The sequence below is a fragment of the Melopsittacus undulatus genome, chromosome 15, assembly GCF_012275295.1.
Source record: "Melopsittacus undulatus isolate bMelUnd1 chromosome 15, bMelUnd1.mat.Z, whole genome shotgun sequence".
In the NCBI taxonomy this organism is placed as follows: Eukaryota; Metazoa; Chordata; class Aves; order Psittaciformes; family Psittaculidae; genus Melopsittacus; species Melopsittacus undulatus.
In genome coordinates this window covers 3,054,416-3,078,748 of record NC_047541.1, presented here as the reverse complement: position 1 = coordinate 3,078,748, position 24,333 = coordinate 3,054,416, and the positions used below count along the sequence as shown (strand labels likewise).

Sequence of the window (24,333 nt, the reverse complement as noted above, 5' to 3'; positions counted from 1 at the left end):
CTTCTTCCAGCTGTTTGGCCTCATTCTGCTATTACTCCTCTGTCCTGCTATGCACCACCACTGATGGCTGTTTTGTCCTGGGCCCCCCACCATCATTTCCTGTATCCCTCAAATCACTCTAACTCTTTCCCTGTTCAGTTGCTATTCTGACGTTGGTCTTCTGTCACTGCTGATGCTTTGCAGTGCTAAGCTGGAGCACCTCAGATGAGTTTCAGTCTTTACATTCATACAGGGTCAAGCTCTGTAATGTCAGCAGTTTCATGGCTCTGAGAATTGCTATGTGCTGTCAAAACATTCATCGAGGGCAGTGATTTGGGACCTTTGCCAAGTATGGCTTTAGGAAGATCTGTGGTATATTTCTGTCCTGCATATTTTAACAGTTTGATAACGTGTTGTCCAGTATTTAGTATCCAGCTGAGATTTTAGAACTGATTGCTTACCAGTACAAGCTTATCAGAGTCTACTCCTCTAAACCATGTGGATCTGGCTGTTATGAGAAAATGCAAACAAGACGAGGAACAGAAACAAGATTAGGATAGGAAGTGAATAATCACTCCTGCAGAAAGGCAGAGGAGGAGGGATGGACTAAGCCAAGTATGGATGTAGTTCTGGATATTCCAAGAAAGGCTTTTAAAATAGTAAAACCTAAAGGGCTTTCCTTTTAATAATAATTTCAGTGGCTCATGTTTAAAGGTGGATGCAGAATGTGCTGTGTATTTTTATCCACTTCAAAGCTGTAGTTTGTGCAGACAGGGCAAACAATCATAGGTCACTCAGTAAATCTGGGTCATGGAACCTTCTGTTAGAGAGGAAGTCAGTCCAGCATTGAAAAAGAGGCCTGTCTATGTAGGCAAGTACTACAGAAGTGTCTGAAAGGGACAGTTGCTGCTGGTTCGCCTGGGAGCAGCCAAGCTGGAGCCCTGGTAGAGAACAGTTCAGTTTGACTAGAGGCTTTCCTAGGCAAAAGAGCTGAAAATGTCTTTAAAGACCCTAGATTATCAGTTAAGAAAAATGGTTGAACCATGTGAAGTTCTGTGCATTTTTCATTGGTCTGAGGGAAAAAATGAAGATCAAAGACCTGGTGGGAGGTGCAGCACTGCTGAAAAGTGCTATGGAAAACAGAAATTTGCTGAAGATACCACAGTTGAAGTAATTTGATGCTCTCTCTGTGTTTAATCCTTCCTCAGAAATGTTACCACTTCATATTCCAGCGCTACCGCCTGGAACACTACACAGTCTCCTCCAACTGGTTGGCTCTGGGGACTGTCTTTCTCTTTGGCCTTTTGTCATTGTCACGCTCTGTTGCCTTATTCAGAGGTTGGTATATTAGATTTGTTCTGTGCTTTCTTGGGTATTGGTCTTGGCAAATCTTAAGGCCTGCCAAAGTTGTGTTGCTTTGACTGTAGCAGCACAGTAGAGATAAGGGACCTTGTAACCTTGGATGTTATTGAGGGAAAGGTGTAAGTTTTAATGGTCACATTAATGAATGATTGCATGTGTGTCTGTGTATAGGCATACTTGTATGTGTATATTTGTAAGTATGTATGAATGTATGTATGTATTATGTGCATATGAATGAATTACGAGAATCTTATTAGTGAAAAATCTGCTGCTTTTCACCCTCAGCCAGTGCAACTATACTGGTATAAAACCTGTATCCAGATGGTATCAGAGTAGATACTGTAAAAAAGCAGTTTCCCATTTAAAACTTGTAATTAGGTGCATGTGTCCTAATGTAGATGGATTAGATAGGGTCCTTAAGTACTTTCTTGAATCAAAGCCATGCAGTGAACCTTCTCATCAATATTTTTTTGTTTGATGGTAGTCATTGACAGTCAAGACAGGAGAACATGAATAAGGGTGGTAGGGTACAAGCCCTGTGAAATTCAGGGGGAGCTTTGGAATTCAGCCACTTTTTAGCATAGAGCAGTTAATTTATTCAAGACATTATCAGTTAAAAAGTTACATATGAGCAATTTATTGTAGTCTTTCAAAAACATGTAAATATCACCTATTTCTTTACCTTTAAGTAAGCTTTCTGCCTTCTGTAGGCTACCATGGGCCTCTGGATCTCTACCCAGAATTTCACAGGATTGCTTCTGACCCAACCATTCACACTGTGCCAGAGGGGAGACCAGTTAACGTCTGTGTGGGAAAGGAGTGGTACAGATTTCCAAGCAGCTTTCTCCTGCCAGATAAGTAAGTCATTTAATGTAATTTGGTGAGATTCATAAGAAGAGGTGTTTCTCATAAGAATTATTTATGGGAGTAACCTTCAAGACCTTGTGTATCCGGTGACACCAGTCTATCCAAAACAAAGGGTTCTGAAGTTTGTTGTCATCAGACTATGTTGGCCACAAGCTGCTGAGAATGTGTAGTGTGACTGCTCCTCTAGCATCTGCCTACCTTCAGGAATGAAATGTCCTTCATTATGCTTTTGGGTTTCTCAACACAAAATGTTACTAGCTCCTGCATTTTCCTGCTGGGCTTTCTGACACTGTTCTCTGCAGTTGGCAGCTCCAGTTTATCCTCTCGGAATTCAGAGGCCAGTTACCAAAACCATTTGCCAAGGGACCAATGGCCACACGGATCATTCCCACTGATATGAATGACCAAAACAAGGAAGAACCATCTCGATATGTAAGGATTATATTCCTGCTTTCTTTAACTTACTGTATAATTTGTATTAATATAATGCGTATGACTGGGTCTCCCCATTTTGTTTCTGTGGGACTGTATAAGTTACAGAAAAAGATGAGCTCTTTGCAGCACTTGGAACTTTCCCCATTTGTGTGAGGGGTTTCTATTTGCATTTCATCTGCTTATTTTTCATTTAAAGACATAATAAAAAAGGAGAAGTGGAAGTAATAATTCTTACTTATTGCAGTTTTGGGTTTAGGATAGTGTGTTACTGTGATCACAGCAAAGTGAACTGAATGAGTAATCTGAAATCCCCTCAGAAAGTGTTTGTCACTAAGCTGGGATTTAATTTTTCCTTTCTTTCCAAATAGAAATATTTACACCATAATTGCAACTGAGAAGGAGGATTTAATTTGGAACTTCACTGAAACAATTCCATCAGTGATTTCACTGGCAATCTGTAAATATATACTGGTGTTATGAATTTGTTACTTTGCTAGCTTGTATTGCATTACCTAAACAAAACCAGTGCACACATGTGAATGGTAAAGTTATTGTCAACTGACTTCTCTAAAATTATTGAGCAGGTTACATCTTAGCAGTGCACTCAATATTCTTTGCAGTGCAGTAGGGATTTAGTCATCCTTTCTTTTTTGTCCAGAGGGCTGAATGAGAGGAACTGACAAGAAATGCATAATGTTTCCTTCATTCTCCCTTAGCCCCTTGGAGGGTACCTATATACCTGTCAGTATATAGGAAGCATCCACATGCAGCGGACCAGGTCTCTGGTTTACATGAATGATCTGGCTGAAGATGGTAAACATACTTCATTAAGTGGCTCCTAAGTGTTAAGATACTGTGCAAGCACGTTGTGATCTGCTCATAAAAGTGGATACTGTACTGTCACACAGGAGCAAATCTTGTGGGTGAAAGCAGGGATGAGTCTTCTGGGTTAAAATGCTCTTATTTTGAGCCTCATTATGTAGTTACTGGAAATGGGAAGGAGGCGTGTTCCCACCTGAGAGAAGCTGTCTGCTGCAGTGTATTTAATTTACCAAATCTTTAACTGTGGCATATTTTTAGCACAGACAGCTGGCTGGTGCGCAGCCTGTGACTAATGGAGCAAAACACACTTTTGTTTCGTGGTTGTTTCTTAATGTCACCCTACAATTTTATTATTTCTTATGCAAGCAAAAGGGCTGAGGACATTAGAAGTTAGCTACAACATGTGAATTTTAAATGGAGTCCTAAAACTCTTCCTTCTGACCTGCTGATAACACCAAGGGAACAAGATCTCTTTTCTTTTTCAAGCTGAGAGAGCTTATAAGTGCAAACATACCCAGGTTGCTTTAGAAGCTAAAAAGTGAACAACCACTGGAAAGGACCATCTAAATCTAAACAGCATGAGTCTGTTGGTCATTTAAAGGGGAGAAAACAAATCGTTTAAATGGATTATTTGAGCCATGGAGCTGAAAACCAATTAATGGCTGCAGAAATAGGACTGATCTCTCAGTTTCAGGTGTATCTATTACTGCTCTGCTTGAAAATTGAAGAGTAAATCTCGGTGTTTCTGTTGCTATGAGACACTGGGCAAAAGAGTGATTTGATCTTCTTGCTTTGCAATTCTTCCTTCCTTAATCATGTTGAACAGCACTTTACTTGTACTTGTCCTACTTGGGAGATGCATTTGTCTCTGAAACTGCTAAGAAAGAGATAAGGAGTATTGTTTCTTACAAGGATGTATCCAAGCAGGAATAGTAGGTAAGGCCAAAAAGCCTTCAGAGTTGTTGTTTGTTGAGCCACTATTTTCACTTCTTTTCCAATTGCCTTTATCACTGTTTTGAATGGTAGAAGCCACCTGAAGCTTGGTCCTATTTTTGAAATATGTGTTTGATCAGTAAAACATCTCCGGTTTTGCTCAAAACAGTTGAACTTTAGCTGTGGTCAACCAGACAAGCTCCAGTTGTACTCAGACTGGCGAGGGTAGCATCCATCCAGACACCACTGAGACACATTCAGCTACAGCAGTAGAGCAACAGGCTGTGCTCTTAGCTTCATCTCTGCTATACTGTGCCCACTCCTGTTATTAAGGATGTGATCAAATTCAGTTCTCCACCACTTAGCATAGCAGTTGCATTAAATAAAGGAAGAATGAGAGGAGGAAAAGGAAGGGAGATCAGAAGAGGACAGGATGTAATTCCTTGCAATTCTGTTCACTAAGACTGACTTCTTTCTACAAAGGAACACTTCAAGGTCTGTGTACCTCTGAAGTCTTGCGTAAATCCCCAAACAAATGCATAGGTGCTCTGTTTGCTCTCTGACCAGGATGAATGTTATCCTTAGCTTCAACATAACTTGAAATAATGCACTCTGCTCTACTGGCAGTGGTAGAAGGGAAATCTTTCTTTCACCTGGCAGATAATCCCTATGCATTGGAAGTACCAACCCTTTAGGGAGCATTTAGAATGACAGAAGAGAGATCAGCCTTAGAGCTTGAGGCAGTAACTTGTCTTTCTCCGAATGATTCTACATCACTTAGTGAAAAACTTGGTTAATGGGTTGGAAGTCTTTTTGCTAATGAGCCAGAACCTCTCTCAGAGCCTGGAAAGTTCTCTCATACAGTGCAAGTGGATGCAACATTCTCCTCAGCTGAGTTTCCCATGGTGTGATCTCATTTGCCACTCAGTTTTGATGCCACAGAGCCATATGGTATCTACCTGATAGAACTTGCTTTGCTCCTGTGGCTGAATATCATTATGCCAGCAAAAGCTCAGCCTTGCTGCTGTCTGCTGCATCCACGAGGGGCTCGTTTTGCTGCATTGTAATAATATAGCTACCTTGGTGGACTTTAAACGTGTTAGGCTTGGAATTAGTTTGCTTCTGAAAATGTGACACAGATCACTTAAAGACAATTAGATCTTCAACAGGAGGACTTCAGCCTGTATTTGCAACCTGTTCTCTCCTCTAGATGTCTTACACTCAGTGCAGAGGTTTCTACACAATGTAGCTTCTTGTTGGACTACCTTGTATGAAGCTTACCTCTAATGGATACTAATACAGTTTGTCCTGGTAGGAGCTCAGGTTGTCTTTGTAGCTGAAAGTTTGTATTGTCTTGGCAGAGTTATTCCTTAGCAGCTATGGGGTACCTGTGGGGAGGGGGCTGTTAGCCAGAGAGGATACAGGGTATTTGTGTAAATGAACAGTACATCCTGTTCATACCCAAGAGCACTCTCCACAGCAGGAAAGAGAAGGTTGCATAATGTGAGTCTTCTGAGGACATTGCCCACAGCTCATTTAGCTGGGCAGTCACACACATCATTCGTGTGATGCTGCTCCCTTGAAGTGGTGCTTCCTCAGAGAGGGACCCTAGAGCTCTTCTCCTGTAACCAGACCAGCAATGTCTGTGTTCCCCCAGAAAGGTTTTACTTGAAAACATTCAAAATATTTTACCATGTGTCCTGCATGAAGCATTTCACCCATTGCTACAAATTTAACCCCTTCTCATTGATAAGTAACAGCCTGTATGAATGAACATACACAACCAGGAGCCTACAGGGAATAAAACACACAAATATCTGTCTTCCTGCAGATTGACATTTCCAAATGCCACTATCTGGTGGACTTGGATACAGCAGCTGAAACCCCAAGGGAGCCAAGGTACTCTGCCAACAAAGAAGATTGGGTAACCATTGCCTACAAGCCATTCCTAGATGCTTCCAGGTATGCTTTACGTATTTGAGAGGGAGGGAGAAAGACTGGCAAGTCTATGAACTAATTCTGTTCAGTTATCCGCTTGGAAAAGTAGCTCTATATAGGGGGGAAAGATATATTGGCAAATGCTAGCTTGTAATCTAGTTTCCAGTAAAGTTAGCTTGCTGGCTACAGTGGAACCTTTGTCAGACTTCTGCTTGCAAAATCGATGCCTTAGGTTGCTGTGAAGGGTGAAGCTTGCTGAGAAGGGTGGTGAGAAGGATTGGTTTTGAAAAGAACCCTCTATGTGCATTTCTTGCTGAAGTAATGTTTTTAGTTTTGCTTTCTAGGGGGATGAGGTGTAGTTTCCTCCAACAGCCTTTTGAATCTGCTGATTTGCTTCAGCTAAATTCAAGACAGGTGTGAGTCAGTCTCAAAGAGTGTGAGATCTTAAAGTTTTATGAAAGGTGGCAGACAGAGAGAGGAGGCAGTCTCATCAAGTCAGCAGGGTCACATCTTTATTAGGCTTCAGAGAATCCATGGGAGAGACCTGTGTTAGAATATGTTTTTTGTTAGTTCTGCTGCTCACTGAACAACATGAACTTCTGTGAGAAGCAGAGATTGTAATTGCTGTTCTTCAGGCTAATAGGGGGTGGAATCAGGGTTGTCAGACTGATAATGTTGTTAATATATTCCTGCAAATATGGAAACTCTTAGCTGTAAGGAGATGGTTATTTCATATAAAGTCATTTAAAGCTCTGGTCACGTGTCTGTCACAACAGGACAGCTCTGTAAAAAACACTAACAGAGTTCAGTGCCCTCCTATTTTCTATGTGAGACCTTATTACTTCCTAGTAATAGGACCCTCCAGGGAGAGGGGCTGGTAAAAGCAGCTGAACAGTGAGAAAGAGTGATAAGGTTAGAGCAGCTCCCAGGAGTGTTCTAGTGTTCCCAGCTTGCTGACACAAACAAGTTTTTTTTGGCAAAGTCTTCTATGAACTATGTTTTCCAGGAGACCTGATGTTACATTTGGGCAGGACTTTAGGGAAGGAGAATGAAATGCCCAATGAGTCTTGTTAATGAGGCAAAAGAAGCATCTGCGTAAGAGTTTTGCAAAGGACTCTTTGTGCAAAGCTTGTAGCCCTGCGTGTGCATTTCTGCTTTTAAGACACATTCATGTGTTTTTAAAGCTGGTTTATCTTGCTATTGTCTGCTAAACAGCCAAGCTTTGATTGTTTGGACTGCATCTAAAGTCCTTTGAAGTCAATCAGAGGTACTGAGTCATGTCCAAGTGACCCTTTAAGCTACCTTGGCTTAACCATGGGGCTGTAATGCTGACTGGAATCAGTGCAAGGAGTTAAGCTGGAGTTAAACACAGAGCTCAGTAATGACCTGAGTCCTTGTCACTCTCTGCACTGCTTTAATACTGTTTCTGCAAGTCACTCATGACATTTTTCTTTCTTCTTTTCCACCTTCCTTCTTATTAGGGCAAATTGATAGGCCTAAGGAATTTCCCTATTTACAGCTAAACCCCTGCATCCTGCCGTGCACAATTATCTGGCTTGCTTCTTACAAATTTGGCTGAATACATAGGTAGATATGGTGGTGCAGCTCTGTACTTCTAGGGGAAATGCTGTCCAAGTACTTCCTGCCAGACTGAGGCTGGTAATATATTCCTGAACTTGGCACTGCAAACCTGTACAATCATTTTGATTTGATATATGATACTGTGTGCTGCATTTAGATCTAAACTCCAGCTAGATTCCTAAGCTGTATGCTTCTTGTTGGCTATCTCTGCAAGCTCACAGCCAAAATCTGGTAACCCACTCAATACAGAGATGTTGATTTCTGTGCGTGGTCCTTCATGTCTGGCTTGTGAAGGGAGAGTGTATGTGACTGTTACCACTGAAGCTTGGCTTGCTGTAAAGGTAGCATCTCACCGTGGAGCAGCAGGGAGTCATAGTGAGATTCTGAAACTTCAGAGTGTTCTGACCCTGTAATGATGAGATGTAAAGGGAGAATACTGAGGGTGGGGAAAGCAGAACATACTCACTGGCTATGCAGTTGACTAGACCTTAGAACAGATCATCTAAAGGTGATGGGGAGGAAAGTGGATCTTTCTAGCTGCTGTGTCCTCCTTAACAAAAGATGCTGTTGCACTAGTGGGAGACTGGAATAAAAGAGGGTTTGCAGAACGTGTCCCAGGAGGAGATCAGGCAGGAAGAACTTTAGCCCTGCTGGTGTCGCCTGTCAGCCTTCTCTGCTCCTGTTCTTGTTCTGCATGGAAATTCTACATGCTGTTCCTTATCAACGGCTCACAGCTGGATGAGAGGGGAGGTGTGCCTTCACCAGTGGAGGAGGCCAGGTTGCCATAGCAGCAGGTCTGATTTCCATTCCTGCTGTTAGTACCTTCAGAGCTCCTGCAGTTTGGAGCGCTGGGCTCTGTCCCTTCAGCAGTCGGCAGGTGGGGCAGCTTGAGTGCACAGTGCTAGTGAAAGACTAGAAGGGCATGTACATACCTGGGGGGGGTACCACTGGTGCTGAGAGAACCAGCAGTGTCTCCTCATCTTGTCACCCTGCTTGTCTGACAGATTCTCTTCTGCCTGAAGAAGAACAACAAGCCAGAAACCATGACCTGCCTGACTTGGTCATGTATTTTATATTCCTTTCTGTAGTTTGGCCCTTGGAGAGAAGGTGGGTGGCTGAGTGATGCAGGTGTTCAGCTGCACCTTGGTGCTCCCTTGACTCTGTCCAGGTCTCTTAAATCTTCCCTATGTTGCAGTTTCCCACTTGAACTAAAAGTTTATTAGCTTCCCACTAATCTCTGGGAGTTTGTTGGCAGTGAATGAAAGAGTGAGGAGCTTCAGCTCTATAATAGCAGTTGCAGGTAAATACCTATCCATTGTTTTGCATCTGAGTATTGGCATTTTGCTGCAACATCCATACAGAGGGTTTGCATCCCTGAGCATGTACCACCCCTCTCCCCAGCTCAGGAGAATGACACATCTCAAATCTGGCACCTGCTTCACACAACTGTGAAATGTCCCCTGCTATTTATGAAATGAATTACAAAACACGATGAAAATGCAGCCTGTTTAACAAAAGGGAAGGTGGAACAGAAGTGTCACTTCAGAACTGGGCCGTGAGGGGAGCTGCCAGTGTAGTTTTCAGGTCTGTAGCTCAGTGGCTGCAGAGAAAGGAGCAACTGGGGGGGAAATTCCCATCACACACCTCCCCCCAACCCCAAACTCCAGCTCTTGTTCTTTGAAAATAAATGACCCCAGCAGCTCAATTCACTCCTGCTGAACTGGAGGCTTCTGGGACCCACTGCAAGTCTCACATTGACGTCAGCAAGTGCAAATGTAAATCTCAGCTGGCTCTGATAAATGGTGCTGCTAATTGAATTAGAGAGCACTCCAAGCCACCAGCTAATTATGCTCCTCAGGAAGCTGCTTTGCCAAGGTCCATTTAATTCTATATTGGCTGAGTACTCTGAATCTGGCACAGAAAAGGGGAAATATATTACAGCTCCCCACTGAGGGGCACATATTTTCCAGCTCTTTAGGCTGAGCCGTCTGCTTACTCCAAACGCTTGGGTTTTCACTGCAAAAAAATCATATTCTTAGTGCAAAATTAATGATTCGGTCACGTTGTTCTAACATATCATTACCCTTGTTTGATAAAAGGCTTTGTTTCATTCCCTTTAATGGTGCTTTGTTCCATGTTACATGACATGTTTTCCCTACTTTTGTTTTACGAGTGGCTAAATTACTTCTTAGGTACATTGTTGGTACAAAATTTAACGCATAGAGGAAATACAGACATTAATGGGGTTTCAGAGAGCTTTGAGCATGAGTTTCCTGTGTATGCCTATAGTTAAAGGTACTAGGTCCTGCCCATGTGACAGACATTCAGCTTCCTCCTGCCTCTTCTTTTTGCCATTCCATTCTGTTCTTTCTTCTCATGCTTCTTTCTGATTTCTGTTGTTTCTGGGGTAAGAAGTTCAGGCTAAAAGATGCGGTTTAGAAATATCTCCCACCACTATATTTATCTGACTGCTTCCGTTCTATGTCAGTCTGACATACTCACTTAGCACTCCTTGCTTCCATTCCAGAAGAGCCTACACTGACATTAGTAGAACAGGACTTTGAGTTTCCTTCTCCTGAAGTCTGATAGGTAACTGACAGAAATACTCTGAGTACCAAATGGCACTGTGGTTCTAGCTCTTCTCAGCCTACTGGTGTATGAGCACCAGTATACTAACTGGGAGCTGCTCTGAGTGCTGCAGCAGTCACTCCCTTAGAAACAAAAAAGCTGGAAAAGAATTCAGACCTCCCCTGGAATGTGGGATACCTCCTGTGTCTGGAGCACAGCAAGAGCTGGGCAGAATTTGCCTGTTGATTAGCTCCAGCCTAACACCCACCACTGAAGGAGCCTTGCTGCATCTGTGTTCCAGCAGCGTGGCACTATACACTTGGCTACTCAGCTTGGAGTGATTGTGGCCTTGATCTTGGTACCAACATGCTGCTTCAGAGCTCTATGCTGATTAAGGCTACACACACTCCCAGTCTCTGGGCGACAAATTTAGAAGCAAATGCAAATAGAATATTATATATATTCACTGTCATCCACCATCCCAACCCCTTCCATGTGCCATCTGTTGTCTGAGGTTGCTGAGCCTGACAAAGCAAGGTGATGGGAGGTAGAAGTTCCCTGTCTGTATCTGAAGCTCAGTCGTGACTTTGTGAGCTGTAGGTGCATCAGCAGCTATGGTTCTGATATGGCTGCTGCTGAAAGCAGGCATCCAGGGCTTTGCTACTGTATAGTTACCAACAGCAGAGAGAGCAGCCTTGTGCTTGTGTCCAGTCTGAATCTCCTTTCAGTGAGAAAGTTGCTGCTGAACAAATGCAAAGGCTGACCTTACAGCTTTGGAGCACATATGTTGGTGCTACCCATTTACCATGCCATATTCAGGGTTTCATATTTTTCTGTCTGAGATTTGATTCTCTGAGCATGTGAACATTATTATTTTTCAGATGCCTCTTTTTTACATTGCCTCTTTTCATCTTATATCCTTAGTCTGGGTAATTGGAACCAATGTAACCTGTTCCCTTTTCACTTTATCAAGTCTTGTTAGTGAAGAGTCATTTTTCTATGGCACCAGCAGCCTGACTAACACCTGATGGAAACCAAGAACTCCTTGACAGTTTGAGTAATACATCATTTCACTTTTGGGGTCTCTTCTGGCTAAATGAATTTTACAGCTCTTTGTTCCAGGAGCACGTACTTGTTTTGGGGGAGGAGTACAGGATTGTAGATCAGCTGTGGCCTTTATATACTAATTCACCGGATTATTATTTGTCATGAGTACCTTGGCATTACGTATGACATCCACTGGTGGGAAGAGCAGCTATCTTTCTGCTCTATGTTTCTCATCATTTTCCACCCTCAGTATTTTTTCCCATCAGTCATTCCTGCCTCTCCTTTTTACAAACGGTGTTCTCCTATTTTACTGCTGATGTAAACTGTGAAGCAGTGAACACTGACATTTAAACTGCTGCTAGTAAGGGCTGAGTTACCAGCAAAGTTAAGAGCATGTAGAGAGCTTTTGTTGCTTAGAGCTGTTGTTTCAGGCTGTCTGCAAACTCAGGGTAGTTACACAAAGCTCGCTTATATGGGAGGATAGTTTTGCTACTATCAGCCCTTGGAATATCCTTTTGTTCTAAAAAGCAAAAGCTGAATCCTGCACATTCTGAATATATGCCATAAAGACCACATGAGCACAATCATGTGAGCTGCATTGGGCCTGTATTTCAGAACGCTAAAGAAGTAAAAGGTATAAGGAGTGCTTCTCACAAATAGTATAAAGAGGAGGAAGTACAGCCAGGATAGTGGTGTTTCTGCAGAGCTGTGAGGGACACCAGCACTGAGGGTAAATACAGGTGTAGTTTTATTTCATCCAGCAATTAGACCCACCATTACTGGGTGCCCACTGCTTCTACACTGCTGGCCTGGGCAAGCAGCCAGTATGTAGATGCATCCAGGTCAAGGGGAGGATGTGAAGTGGATGCTGTTGTCTGAGTGCTGTCAGCTCTGTGTCTTGACTGAGCAACTGAAAGCATTTTCAGTGCTACAGACTGTATACTTGGGACCTCAGCAATGAGCTGAACGTGCTGCCTTCCTCTCTGTCCCTGAGCTGAACCACACAAGACTATTTCAACAGATTACTTCATTCTAACCCAAACACACATCCTGAGCTCTGGGGGTTTTGGGCTAGTTTCTGTACCTTAGGAGGTAGCAGCAAGCTGGTATTCCATGTTATTTTTCATTTTCCGTGTTGTAAACAGCATCCCAAGCAGCTTGAACACAATTGCTTTTTCTTGTTTTACTTTTCTTCTGCTTTGCTAAAGGGAATTGAAGTGAAACCACACCAGTCACAGAGAACAGCCAAGGTAGCAAAGCCGGGTTGTCAAGCTCAGAGGAGGGGATGTCAGAATAAGTTCAGCAGTGACATGATGTTCATTAGCCACAAGAGATGGAGGAGGCAAATCAAGCATTTGTTTTCAAAGGGATGCCTTTGCTTCTAGTGACTGGCAGGAGGGCTGACCTCCAATTTCCAGGCACAAGGAAATGACAGCTGCAAAAACTGTTCCTTGTTCAGAATTCACCAAAATTACCATCTTCTGCATAGTTATTTGCTACTAAGAGATTCTGCTTTGAACATGTTCTGATTCCAGCACCTCAGGAATTCACAAAGAGCAGCCATTTCCAGTGATCCTTTTATTTAGAAACTTCACTGGGTGCTTTACAATTTGTAAAGAGCCTAAGTATTATCACTGAGCTTTTTGTTCTTCCAAGTGAAGCAATCAGCATTTTCATATCCTAAAGCACCAGCCCAGTGTTTGGCAAAAAGCAGGCTTTCAAGATGCTGGATGTTGAAAGGAGGCAATCTCACAGTTAGGAATTCAGACTTGTTCAGCCTCTCTGAGGATAGATAATACTTTCTGCCTCAGTTTCCCCTCTCCAGTATGGGAAGAATACTGTTTAATCCGCCTCTTTGTTTAAAGAGGGAAGGTTTCATCTGACAAAAATGCCTTGCATTGTGCTTGTATGGCATCTGATGTAACTGGGCCCTGCTGCTGAGTGGTGCTATGCCAGTGCAAGTAGGTACCACCAGTCTTTTCCTGGACTGTCTTTTACTCCAAGTTGCAGGAGATTAATTACAGCAAGGCTGTCTAAGAACCCTAGAAGCCTCCAGGGAGATGTAGTTCACAGTGGCAGTTCCTGCCATTGTTTTTTTAGGCTTCATTCTTGAAAGATATGAAGTGCTGTCTTATAATAAGCAAACCAAACGTATTTCAGCTTTCTTCTGAAAAAGTGACTAGAATTGAGCATCCAGAACGTTGGCTGTGTTACCATCAAAGCCATGTGAATTGCAGTGACCAGCAAATACCTGCTGGATCTGTACCATCCCTGATCATTTAGCAAACTTGAGTGCTGCTGCTGCTTTTCCAAGCTTTATGTGGATGGAGTTAGAGTTATGTCTGTGAAGGGTGGATAGTTTACCAACAAGTTGCTCTTGAAGACAGAACCTTCAATGCAGAGTAAGCAACACTCTGCTCCAGCCGTGTTTTCAATCAGTTGCTCAATTTTTGCAAGCCTCTAGCAAGGTTCAGTGTTGCTGCTGAAGGACATTTTATTTGTCTGCTTCCCATTTAAACCTGGATTGTACTATTAGTTTGCTCAGTAAGAGAATACATGCATTTAAAATGTACTCAGCACAGCTCCAGCAATTAGCAGCCAAACAAAAAGTACTAATTTGATGGAGCCATTAAACCCTCCATGCTTGAGTACTCCAGTGGTCCAATTGTTGCAAAGTGCTGTGAAATGCCAGCTCCCAGCACCAGCAGGGCAGGGAGTGAATGCTGGCAGCCTGCAGCAAACTCCCTCGTAGGCTTTAGAGCAGTCCACCCTCTTTAATTCAATACCTTCAACACAAGAGCAAAACTTCAAAATGCCAGTGCCCATCAAAGCTTCTGTCTGCCCTCCAGACATGTGGAGGAATAGGCAGCCAGAAGGATGGGATAGAGAAGAGGAGATGCTAGGAGCTAAATGCAGCCTTGCTACTTTCACCTTCATAGTGTGCCTTGAGGAACAGGAGGCCTGTCTCTCTGTGTGATACCAAAGGCCCACAGGGCTGTATTGCCTGCTTTTTGGATGGTGATATCTGGGATCTAAGTTTCTTTCAATAATTATAACACCTTCCTGCTCTCTCTCCCTCCTAACCCTACTGGAATGGACAATCAGCATGCTGGAAAACTGGGCTGGCTGCTTCTCTTAAACTGGTGGTGCTGGAACAAACCAGCTTCGGTCCCATTGACAAAGAGAAAATGGAACTGGGCTTTATATGCCTGAATCATTAGCATTCCTCATGTCACTGATTCACCAGCCCAGATCTTTTGCAAAGCCTCATTTGTACCATTTTGACCATACAAGCAAATGAACACTTTAAGGATGGTTTGTTTTTGTCCTTTCTGGTTGCAGGTCCTCAAAGCTGCTGCGTGCATTCTACGTCCCTCTCCTCTCAGAGCAGTACACATGGTATGCAAACTATACTATTCTGAAAGCCCGGAGGTTGAAGCAAAGCAGGAAAAAAATGGGAGGCTAACACCACACCTGGGCATCAAAATCAAGGGCATCTGCTGACACTCTTGGACAGCTGCCTAACCCATCGTCAGTCCCCTTTTTGAAAGACTGTGCTTATAAGATTCATGAACACAGATTCCCCATGAAGTGATTTCACTCTGCAAGCTTCCAGCTGTAAAAAGGGTGCATCATCTGCTTTCAGTTCTCGGTGTCAGGTCTCTGCTCTGCCTACACGGAACATATTGGTAAGAAACCATTTGAAAATCCAGCAGCCACCTACGAACGTATTATCCCTGCTGCTCCCTGTGTTATTATATATTACACCAGTGGAGAGAAAGATGGAAAAGGAAAAGGAATGACTGTGAGGTTCTACTCCAGGTTACAGTCGGGCACTGGGAAAATCCAGCTCAGCCTCCCTCTTCCAATGCCCCACATCCACTGTCCTCATCTGCTTAAGTAGTGTTCACCTTCTCCTGTGGAATTGTTTTCAGGTAACAACGTTTAGGATTTTTTTCTTTTAACAAAAACAAGGGGAAGAGGAAAACACCTGAGAGACAATTACCTGCCATGCACTGAGCCTCAAGGAAGGAAGTAGCATGCATGACAGAAACAGCCTGAAGTTGCTCTGTCCAGGAAACACTTTCAAGGATGTGCTTTTGGGAGAAAACCCCTCAAACTTAGGAGATGAATCAGTATCTGCTTTAATGGAGTCAAGAGTGAGGGTTTTACGTGTGAAACCAAGGGTTTGTTTGCTATTTGTAATAATTTTGTAAAGATATCTGTAATATCCTCTGGATTCTAGACTACAGCATCTTAACATTTCTGGAAACATCCAGAGAGGAGAAGAAGGATTAAACCTTTTTTTTTCAGTTCTATTTCCCAGAATAGACAGTATGTGTTAAATTAGTACAATATGCTTCAGAGCAATGCTGTATTTATTATATCTCCATTTTTAAAACGTGCAGTATCAGAAACTAGATGGAGTTGTTTTCACTCACATCCTTGGAACTCTGTGGGGATGAGATGGCAGGAGATGGAGCAGAAAGGAAGTTCCTTTTCCCAAAAGGCTGCACAAGCTCAGTGCCCCATTGTGACTGTGATTAGATTGATGTATGTGTGCGGTGACAGAGCAGGTGGATCAAGAAGCAGATCTGTATGTTTGGAAGCTGTCAGGGTACAAACAGTAAAGCATGTGCCTCTGAAGATACATGTGTTGGTCCAGGTGCAGAATGCTGTGCTAGGGTTGTTTCTTGGCTAGTCTGCAGGTTAACAGCTGAGCAGGATGTGAAGGGCAGGCTCTACCAATGAGGTGGTGATCTAACATCCTACTACTGGGACAAAGCAGGAGGAACTGGATGAGGAGCAAGGCATGGGCTGAAAATATCAAATGAAACAAAATATTGCCCTTCATAAGAGTCATATGTGGAGCGTCAAGGTTTCTGTCCAAGCAACTGGTGTCTTGGCTGAGTTGGTCTGGAAGCTCAGAGTCACATTGCAGATCAGTGGTGCAGTGTCTGTCTTTGTATTATTCCCCCACATACCTCCAGCTGGCTCTACCCCTCATAAAAGTTTACATGTGTTGAACAGGGCTTTATGGTGCCTGTAAATCAAAACCAAAACTCTTGCCCTGCTTGTTGCCTCTCCCTTTGCTAATCCCGACCTTAAATCAAATAAAGAAACAAATGCACCTCTCGCTGGTGCTGTTTGTGTGACTGTTCCGTGTTGTCATAGCCTGTAACCTCATGTTTAATGTGAAAAGACAGTACAGTAAACAACCATTTCAAATGACTCTGGCAGCTCCACCTTCTTCTCCAGGTTGTGGTGGTGGTGGGAGACTGAGAACTTGTCAGTAATTCGGAGTTATCAATGTTTTCCAGAGGAGTGCAGCCAATGGTATTAAACACAGGTGCAGCTACAGGTAGTGGACAGCTGGAGAGCTTTGCATACCAGACTTTCAAGGCAGGGACTCTGTTTTGCTGCTTACCATGCAGACAGGTGGAGTCCATCCTGCCACCTGGAGAATTTGCAGGCTAAAGAGATGAGGCAGTGAAAGAGAAGGTTGTTGCTGTTGTTTGATGACAAGAGTAGGTCATGTTTTAATGCTGATTCCATGGGGAAGTCTCAGTTCTGCAAAGAACTTGTCCCAACAACTCATTTAAGGTCACACGTGAAGTCTGCCTACAAGTTCTTTCTCATCTAGTGAGTCTTTGGCACAGAACCAGCTTTCCTGGCAGCAGGTGAAAGAACCAGGGCCTCTCTTCCTTTAATCCCTACTAAAGCATAATTGTCAGGGGTAGTGCTACCAGGCAGCCAGGATGTAGCATGTAAGTAATCTGTCAGTCCCATCTGAGACCACTGGGAATTGCTGCTAATTTTTGTTTCTATCATAACAATTGAACCATAGGTGAGACTTCTGAAATATTAATGCTCCCTTATGTTTTCATAAGTCAGGACTGTGCAGGGCTAAGATTAAGCAAATAAAGATATCAGTAGCAAGGAGATTGCTAGGAAATAACCACACTTGATGGACTGAGCAGTACAAGCCCAAGGAGCATGTGCATTGGAAGCTGAGGAAGAGACTAAGAACTGCCTACCTGACTCAAGTTTAGCTGAATGAAAGATCTTGCTTTTTGAATATGGATGTGGATGCAAAGAAGTTTGTGCCAAAAGGTGGAGCTGCATCCAAACCAAAACATGTTAAAAGGTATTTTGTAGTTTGCTTGTCTGCTTTTGTTAGCAAGATTGAGGCAGGGCCTTCTTTCTTGTTTTATTGTTTTTCTCCTATTTTTGCTTTGACCCTAATGAAAGCTAACGTATGATCTCATGGTGAGGAAGCAGGTTTGGGACAGCTAGTTTATGATCTTTGTTAGAAAATAAATCAAGTCTTGTGGTTTGTGAGCTTGTGGGTAAAGGGTCAAACCACAAATTGCTGATCTGTCTCAGCTGGATTCCCTGCTTCGACTTGCCTCAGGCAGAGAGGGGTGTTGTAACCAAACCTGTTTGGTAACACATCGGGACTGTGTAGGCAACCTACCTTTGTCTCCTTTCTGACTTCTGGAAAAGAAGGTATCTAGATGGCTTTCTACAGTGCTGCTGGTGTCGGATCTGACACACTGACAGAAGCAGGTTTCTTGATAGATCAACAGATGGGTACAACCTCTTGGTGGTGACTGCCTAGATCAGGTGTCTGAAGCAGAGGATGTACAGTGGTTACAGTCTTTCTGGATTCCTCTTTGCTGGCAGTATCTCTCTAAACCGAAGCAAAGAGCACTGCAAGTTGGACAAGTGCTGCGGTGAAATACTGGTACCCAGTGAATTTCATCTTGTCTGAGCTCATCCAGTCTTTGTAACAAGGAGCACCAGGGTAGAGAGTCCCTGAGGAAGCACCAGCAATGAGACAGATTGACACTGTCAGAAATAGGCTGAGGGAAGTCACGATTTCCACAAGACTATTTTTTCCCTGCTTGTCTGCTGCAGCAGCTTTAAGGTCCCTTTCGGTTTTGCTCCTGCTTTCTCTGCCTGTTTTGGGGTTCATCTGTAACCGGCTCCAAAGGCAGGTGCATGTGTAAGCTAGTCATCTTCACCTACAGGTTTGTCTGGGCTCAGGGCAGCATTAGAAGAGGGCACTCCTGGACTCAGCCATGTTTCCAAGGGTGTTCAATGTGAATTTACTCTTGTTTTAAATGGAGAATAAAAAGGACACTGCATCTCCACAGGGATGATACTTACGCTTTTCTTGACTCAAGGTTTTTTCCTGTTTGAAGTTTTTTGTCTTTTTTTCTGTAGGAAAATAACTTGAAATAACAAACTCTCTTAGAAGCCAGGAGCTGAGAATGTATGTGAAGAAGCGGGGTTAAGGACTTGAGGCATGTGGGGCAGATACCTTGGACATGAGTAGCTGTTAATGAAATGTTGAAGCCTGTGCATAGGCTGGGAAGGCATCAGGCTGACTTAGCTGAGGATGCCCCAGGCCAGCTATCAGGTGTGACTGGCAGATCTTCATGGGAGCTGGTTGTTCTAGGATAGGTAACATGGCATATTGACAGCTGGTCTGTCATGTCAAGGGTGCAGCTGCTGTTTGGCAGCTCTTTTCTCCATAGGAATGGGGAAGCACTTCCATGTTGCATTGCCAACATAAAGGAGATTTCTGTAAAGCATGATGGGGGAACATGATTTCTAAAGCAGATTGTGTATCCTCCAAGTGATAGTGAATGGACCGGACTTGGGGTTTGGTACCTGGGACAGTGATGGTTAGTGGTCAGATATGGTCAAATAGAACTGCTGTTCTTCTCCCCTAATCCCCTACCTTGTTTCTAGGAAGCCTAATGCTTAGACAGTTCTTAGTTGTGGCTTTGCTGGTAAGTACTTGTACTAACCTCAGAAGCAGGAACTATCTTAGCATTTGACTTCACCTTTCATCCAACAAAAGGTATCAAGTTAGTAGGGTATATGTTTGTTCTGTTGCTGTAAGAGGGCTTAAGGTAGCAGTGGAGAGAAGCCCTGGTAATGAAATTCTGTGGTTTGAGTGCCTAGATCTCCAGGCACTGCTGGAGCAAAGAGCTGTGAATTTCTTGCTCCTCCAGCAACTGCTGTACAAGACTGTGGAACTGCAACCAGGACAGGACAGAGTTTTGTTGTAGGATCAGTGAAGAGGCAGGGGTGGAGATTCCCTTGTTTCCTCCAAACAAATGCATGTGGCTGGATGCCTCACTAGAGACTAGACTAGAGAATGAGGCAACTGGGTCTGTGCAATACTGTCACTCACTTGTCCTGTAACTCCATGAATCGTGCTTGGGAGGTGAGTTACTGGGTACGTGTTTAAATATGATTGACAAAACATCATGCTTCAAACAATGGTTTCTAGAAAAAGGCAAGATTCTCTGTGTTCCACCTACAACTGAGAAGGCTGCTCCGGCCTTCTCTAGGTTCTAATAATCCACATGACAGTGCTGTAAGTACTCCTGCCTGGAGTGAGCCAAGAGATGTTCTCTGAAGTTTCCTCTGTCTTGTGTTGAAATGGCCTGGTTGGAAAGACCGTCTGGCTAGTGACCAGCAGGGTGGAGAGCTCATCACCACAATTACTCTGCCTCAGAACATGCTGTCCAGGTGCTGCCCTGTGCTGCAGAGCCCAGCCCTGTTTTCTTCCTCATACAAAGGGGAGGCTGTTTTGACCTTTCCCATTTTTAATTTTCCCCTCCTCCTTGGCTGGGGAAGCTGCAATTTCAACACGTTGTATCTGAGTCAGCAAGAAACAAAAACAGGGCCACTGGATGTGGGTTTTGTGGTGAATTCGTAAGCAGTGTCCCTACTACCAGGTCTGGTTTGAGACCAGCTCAGTGGTCAAGGTATAGTAGCAGCAATATGCAGACTTGGCTTGTCACCTTGACTTTAGGGACAGGTAGATTTCCACATCCCTCACATTCTTTCCACTGCTGCAGAATCCTTGAGGCAGGTGCATTCCTTGCCTACATTTCACAGTGCATTGCGCTGTGGATTCCTGGGCTCTGCTCAGTGCTTCTGCACATGTGAGAAACCCATGGTTCAAAGGAAGAAGTGCAGTTATTTTAGGGTACTTGGCTTCTTAGCTTGCTCTTTCAGGACAAGGAATGGGTGCTTGGCTTTTCATGGGCAGAGGGTTTTATACTTCTGCTCCAGCATCTCTGCTGGCTCTCACTGCATCTCTGAAGAGACAGAACCTGCTGGTACCCTGCTGGCTTGAGCCCACTGCAGCTGGACTTGGATCCTCCTCTAACTCACAGCTTCTCAGGAATGTGCTCTGGGGACAAGCAGGAGCTTTCCAGCAGTTTTATGCAATGCTGTCTGAATCACACAATAAAAAAAGTCCAAACCCTATTATTAGACTTTGGAAACTGCTGCCTTAGAGACAGGTTTGCTTATAAATATCCATTATTTTCTCTCAGGCTCTTCACTAGGGAAGCTGGCAAGAAAACTAGATCTCTTTGTCTCTAGGATTTGTCTGCCTGTGCTGTTGTTGCTTCTTTCCACCTGAGTTCTTCTAGCCTCCCAAGTTCTAGCTGTGCTAGTAAGACATTCACTTCAATATCAGCAGGGTAGCAAATGCAAACTGTTTTGGAGTGGGACAGGAAAACAGTAAGCAACTGGGCAGAGTGCTTGCCGTGTAGATATGCAAACCAGTTGCTATGGTGGCTAAAGCAGAAGTGCAGGGTCTAGTTCCCTACTCAGCTCCAACACTCCCCTGTGAGAAAGCCCCAAAGCTTCTTGAAACAGGGATGACAGCATTTCATTACCCTGTTTGAGGAGGGACAGATTTAAAGACCTCCAGAAATCAGTGAAAATTCTGACTTTAAAAAGCTTTGCAGCATGCCTCTGGACTGCACTGGCTATCTTGTAACATGTGAATATGTCTGTCCTAACAAGGAGTGCTGTCTCATTCAAGTTTGTTAGCTTTCCCATCCTTATTAAATGGATCCATCCTTTTTCCCCATGCCGGTTCTACCCAGCAGATTGCCCTGACTCTCTCAGCACCTGCCTGTGCTGCTGCTCTCTCTGCCTCTTTCAGTTGCTTGGCATGAGTACAAACAGGTATGCAAGTCTCCTAGTCTATCACAGGAATGCATCTCTGGCATTGGTCAAGGTAAGTAAGCACTGTGCTACCTGTTGTGTGGGGCAGTCTGAACCACGTCTGCTCCTGGCATGCATGAGACTAGAGGGCTGCAGATGTCTCACCTTCCTGGGTACCAGTCTCTGAGAGCAGTATGCCCTGCCTGAAATCCTGCTCTCAGTAGGAAAGTTTTGACTGTATGTGTGTGCATGTTGAATTCCTGTGCAGGTTGGGCTGCTGCCTGGCTGTGGGAGAGTCCTCTGTGTGCTTTCCAGACTCCTGCAGACATTTAAAGCTACACAATATTGATAGTACACCAGGCAGGGTGGGAAGATGTAAATGCTGAACAGGTAGGGAGTGAGGGAAATTGATGCCACCCTACTATGCTGAGTTTCCATTCTCCCTTTCTCAGGGATTGCAAATAGTCCCTTTGCTACTGTGCACAAGGATTGAGAAGCTGAACCAGGGCCTTCTGGCAAAGCAAGGCCCTTTCATAAAGCAACCCAGAAGACTCCTGCCTAATTGGTATTATTTTTGGATCTCATTTTCTGTAGAGTTGACACCTATGGACAGATAATCCATGTCTGTAAGGAAAGCTAACAATTAATTGCTTCCTTTCAATTAGGAAATTATTTAAGTTATTTCCTCTACCTTATAGAATTTGTAATAAATATATTATCTTTCTGGCTGTCCAAGATATATAGTCGTGCTCGTGTGGAGCTGGTGCAGAATCCAAAGCTGTGCTTGTCTTCCCCAGCAATAGCAGGCCTGAAGATTGAGTTGCTGTGAAGGAATAGATGCAGTCCTCATTCACTTTTTGACCACAGGTGAGAGGGAATAATAGTAACTTAGAGAAGAAATGGGTGATACGATTTCTACTCTTTGTGACAATGTGGAGAACAAGGCAGAGCTGCTAACTGTAGGACTTCTTTTATGTTTTCTTCCATCATAAAAACCCTATGGAATCTTGGCCACAGCATATATTCCATGGTATTCAGGCAGGGAGGTATTTTCTCCCAAACACAGGGAAAGAAAAGATTACAAGTGCTTGCCAACAGACTCAGGGTTAATGGAACTACCTCTTAAATGTCAGTTATGGTCTAACATGCCTGCTGCATTAATGATTTACAAGAATAGCAGTGTGTGTATCTGAGCTTTCATTATGAGAATGGCTGTGATGTCTGTGAGAGTCAGATGATTCTAGAGCTGTGTTACAACCTCCAAAAGCTGCCTTTTAACTTTGGCTGTCGGGCAGCCACCACACAGGGCACTCAGATTGCACTAATAAAGGACTGTGCATGAGAAAGACCATGGATTTTAGTGCTTTTTACTCATGAGTTCACAGATGCATTTCTGTGAACTTTTATCTAACAGTGGGGTGATGAAAATTGTTGATGTGCTTTTGTGCTTGGTCTTCCTGCCCAAAATAGCCCCTGTGAGTTCTTGATCAGCTGACTCAAATGCTGATGGTATTTGGACAGCAAATTCTGCTAAGGAAAGCTGGTGCAGGCAAAAACTGAGGTGTTCAACCTCTAGAAAGGCCTCTGACAAAAGAGGGCACACCAGTGTCTCCCCAGCAGCAGCTGGGTTTAGTTTCCTCTTCTGGAGCACTGAAGTTTCTGGCAGTCTGTTCTAAGTCTGTTGCCATCCTCCTCCACTGGGACAAGGTGTGCACACTCCCGAAGCCTGTTTACCATTAGTGGTGGTATGTGAATTCCTTGGACATTCTTAGGTTACTCTCTAGAGGCTGCAGACAGGCTCTGGGATTTCTTTGTACATGAACAGAGCCATTGTGTAGATCAGTTGTTCAGTACCACCTTCCAGAAGTATTTGCTAAGAAGCTCCCTTGCAGTTTGTTGTCAGCCCAGTGTGCTTGCTAACTTGGGAGGGCTCCTCTTGTGTGCCAGAAATGCCCTCACTAAGAAGGAGAATGAGCTGGCTTTTTCCAGTTAACCAGTCAATATTTATTCTTCCAGGCAAGCTGTTAAAATGCTGTTGCTCTCTTGTTTTGGTATTTGTTTCTCCTGTCTTGCTGGAATATTGCCCCAAAGTCTCCCACACTGGCAGCTCTTGTTTGTGTAGCAATGACATGTGGGCGTTCATAAAAGACAAGGTTGTGGGAGCCTTCCAGTGATTGCCAGGTCATGTTTTCATTTTCTCTTCTGAATGTGGAGTATGTTTCAGCCCATCTGCTTCAAGCAAGGCTGGAGTTTGGGAAGAGAAAGCCACAGGATCATTTGTTCAAGCCCAAGGTGAAATCTTGCTTCCGCTGACATCCATGGGAAAACTCCTGTTGACTTCAGTGGAGTTTATTTATGTTCTGTGTTACCAGCACAAAGACATTCCAGGTCTGGTTTTGGCAATTCCCACCTCCCCAGTTTGTTGTCTGCCTTTTTGTCCTCCATCACTGCATGCTGGGGCTGCAACCCTAGTGTTCCTCAGCAGCCCCCCGAAACCATGATAGAACACGTAATAGAAAGTGGGATACTGTTTACCCTGGTGAGAATGTCAGAGGCATCAGGAAAGCCCTGTCTCATCTGTCCTTCAGTACAGTGATGCTGCAGTGTGGGTAGCCTGTCCCTCAGGTCTTTTTGCTGAGTTCAAGATTAGTTCCACCTTAGACTGATAGAAATTAAGCTGGCACTCCTCTTCCATCTCCCCTTCACCCTTGGAGTTTAGCATGGTTTTGATCATAGTCTTGACATGATTTTGTGTTTGTTACATGTAAGGATACATGGCATTGAAAGGATGTACCACAATAAATCTCAACCTAA

The 24,333-nt window shown here is 43.8% G+C and overlaps 1 protein-coding gene across 1 annotated transcript in view; it reads left to right on the top strand.

Moving 5' to 3' along the window:
- ALG9 (ALG9 alpha-1,2-mannosyltransferase) overlaps window positions 1–16,693 on the top strand; it is a 29,330-nt gene extending 12,637 nt beyond the window's left edge. The window contains exons 11-15 of the mRNA XM_034069575.1: window positions 1,188–1,317; window positions 2,052–2,199; window positions 2,511–2,640; window positions 6,230–6,360; window positions 14,875–16,693. Coding sequence (XP_033925466.1) covers window positions 1,188–1,317; window positions 2,052–2,199; window positions 2,511–2,640; window positions 6,230–6,360; window positions 14,875–14,998 — 663 coding nt within the window. The 3' untranslated portion in view covers window positions 14,999–16,693. The remainder of the gene's footprint in view (window positions 1–1,187; window positions 1,318–2,051; window positions 2,200–2,510; window positions 2,641–6,229; window positions 6,361–14,874) is intronic.
- The last annotated feature ends 7,640 nt before the right edge of the window (window positions 16,694–24,333 follow it).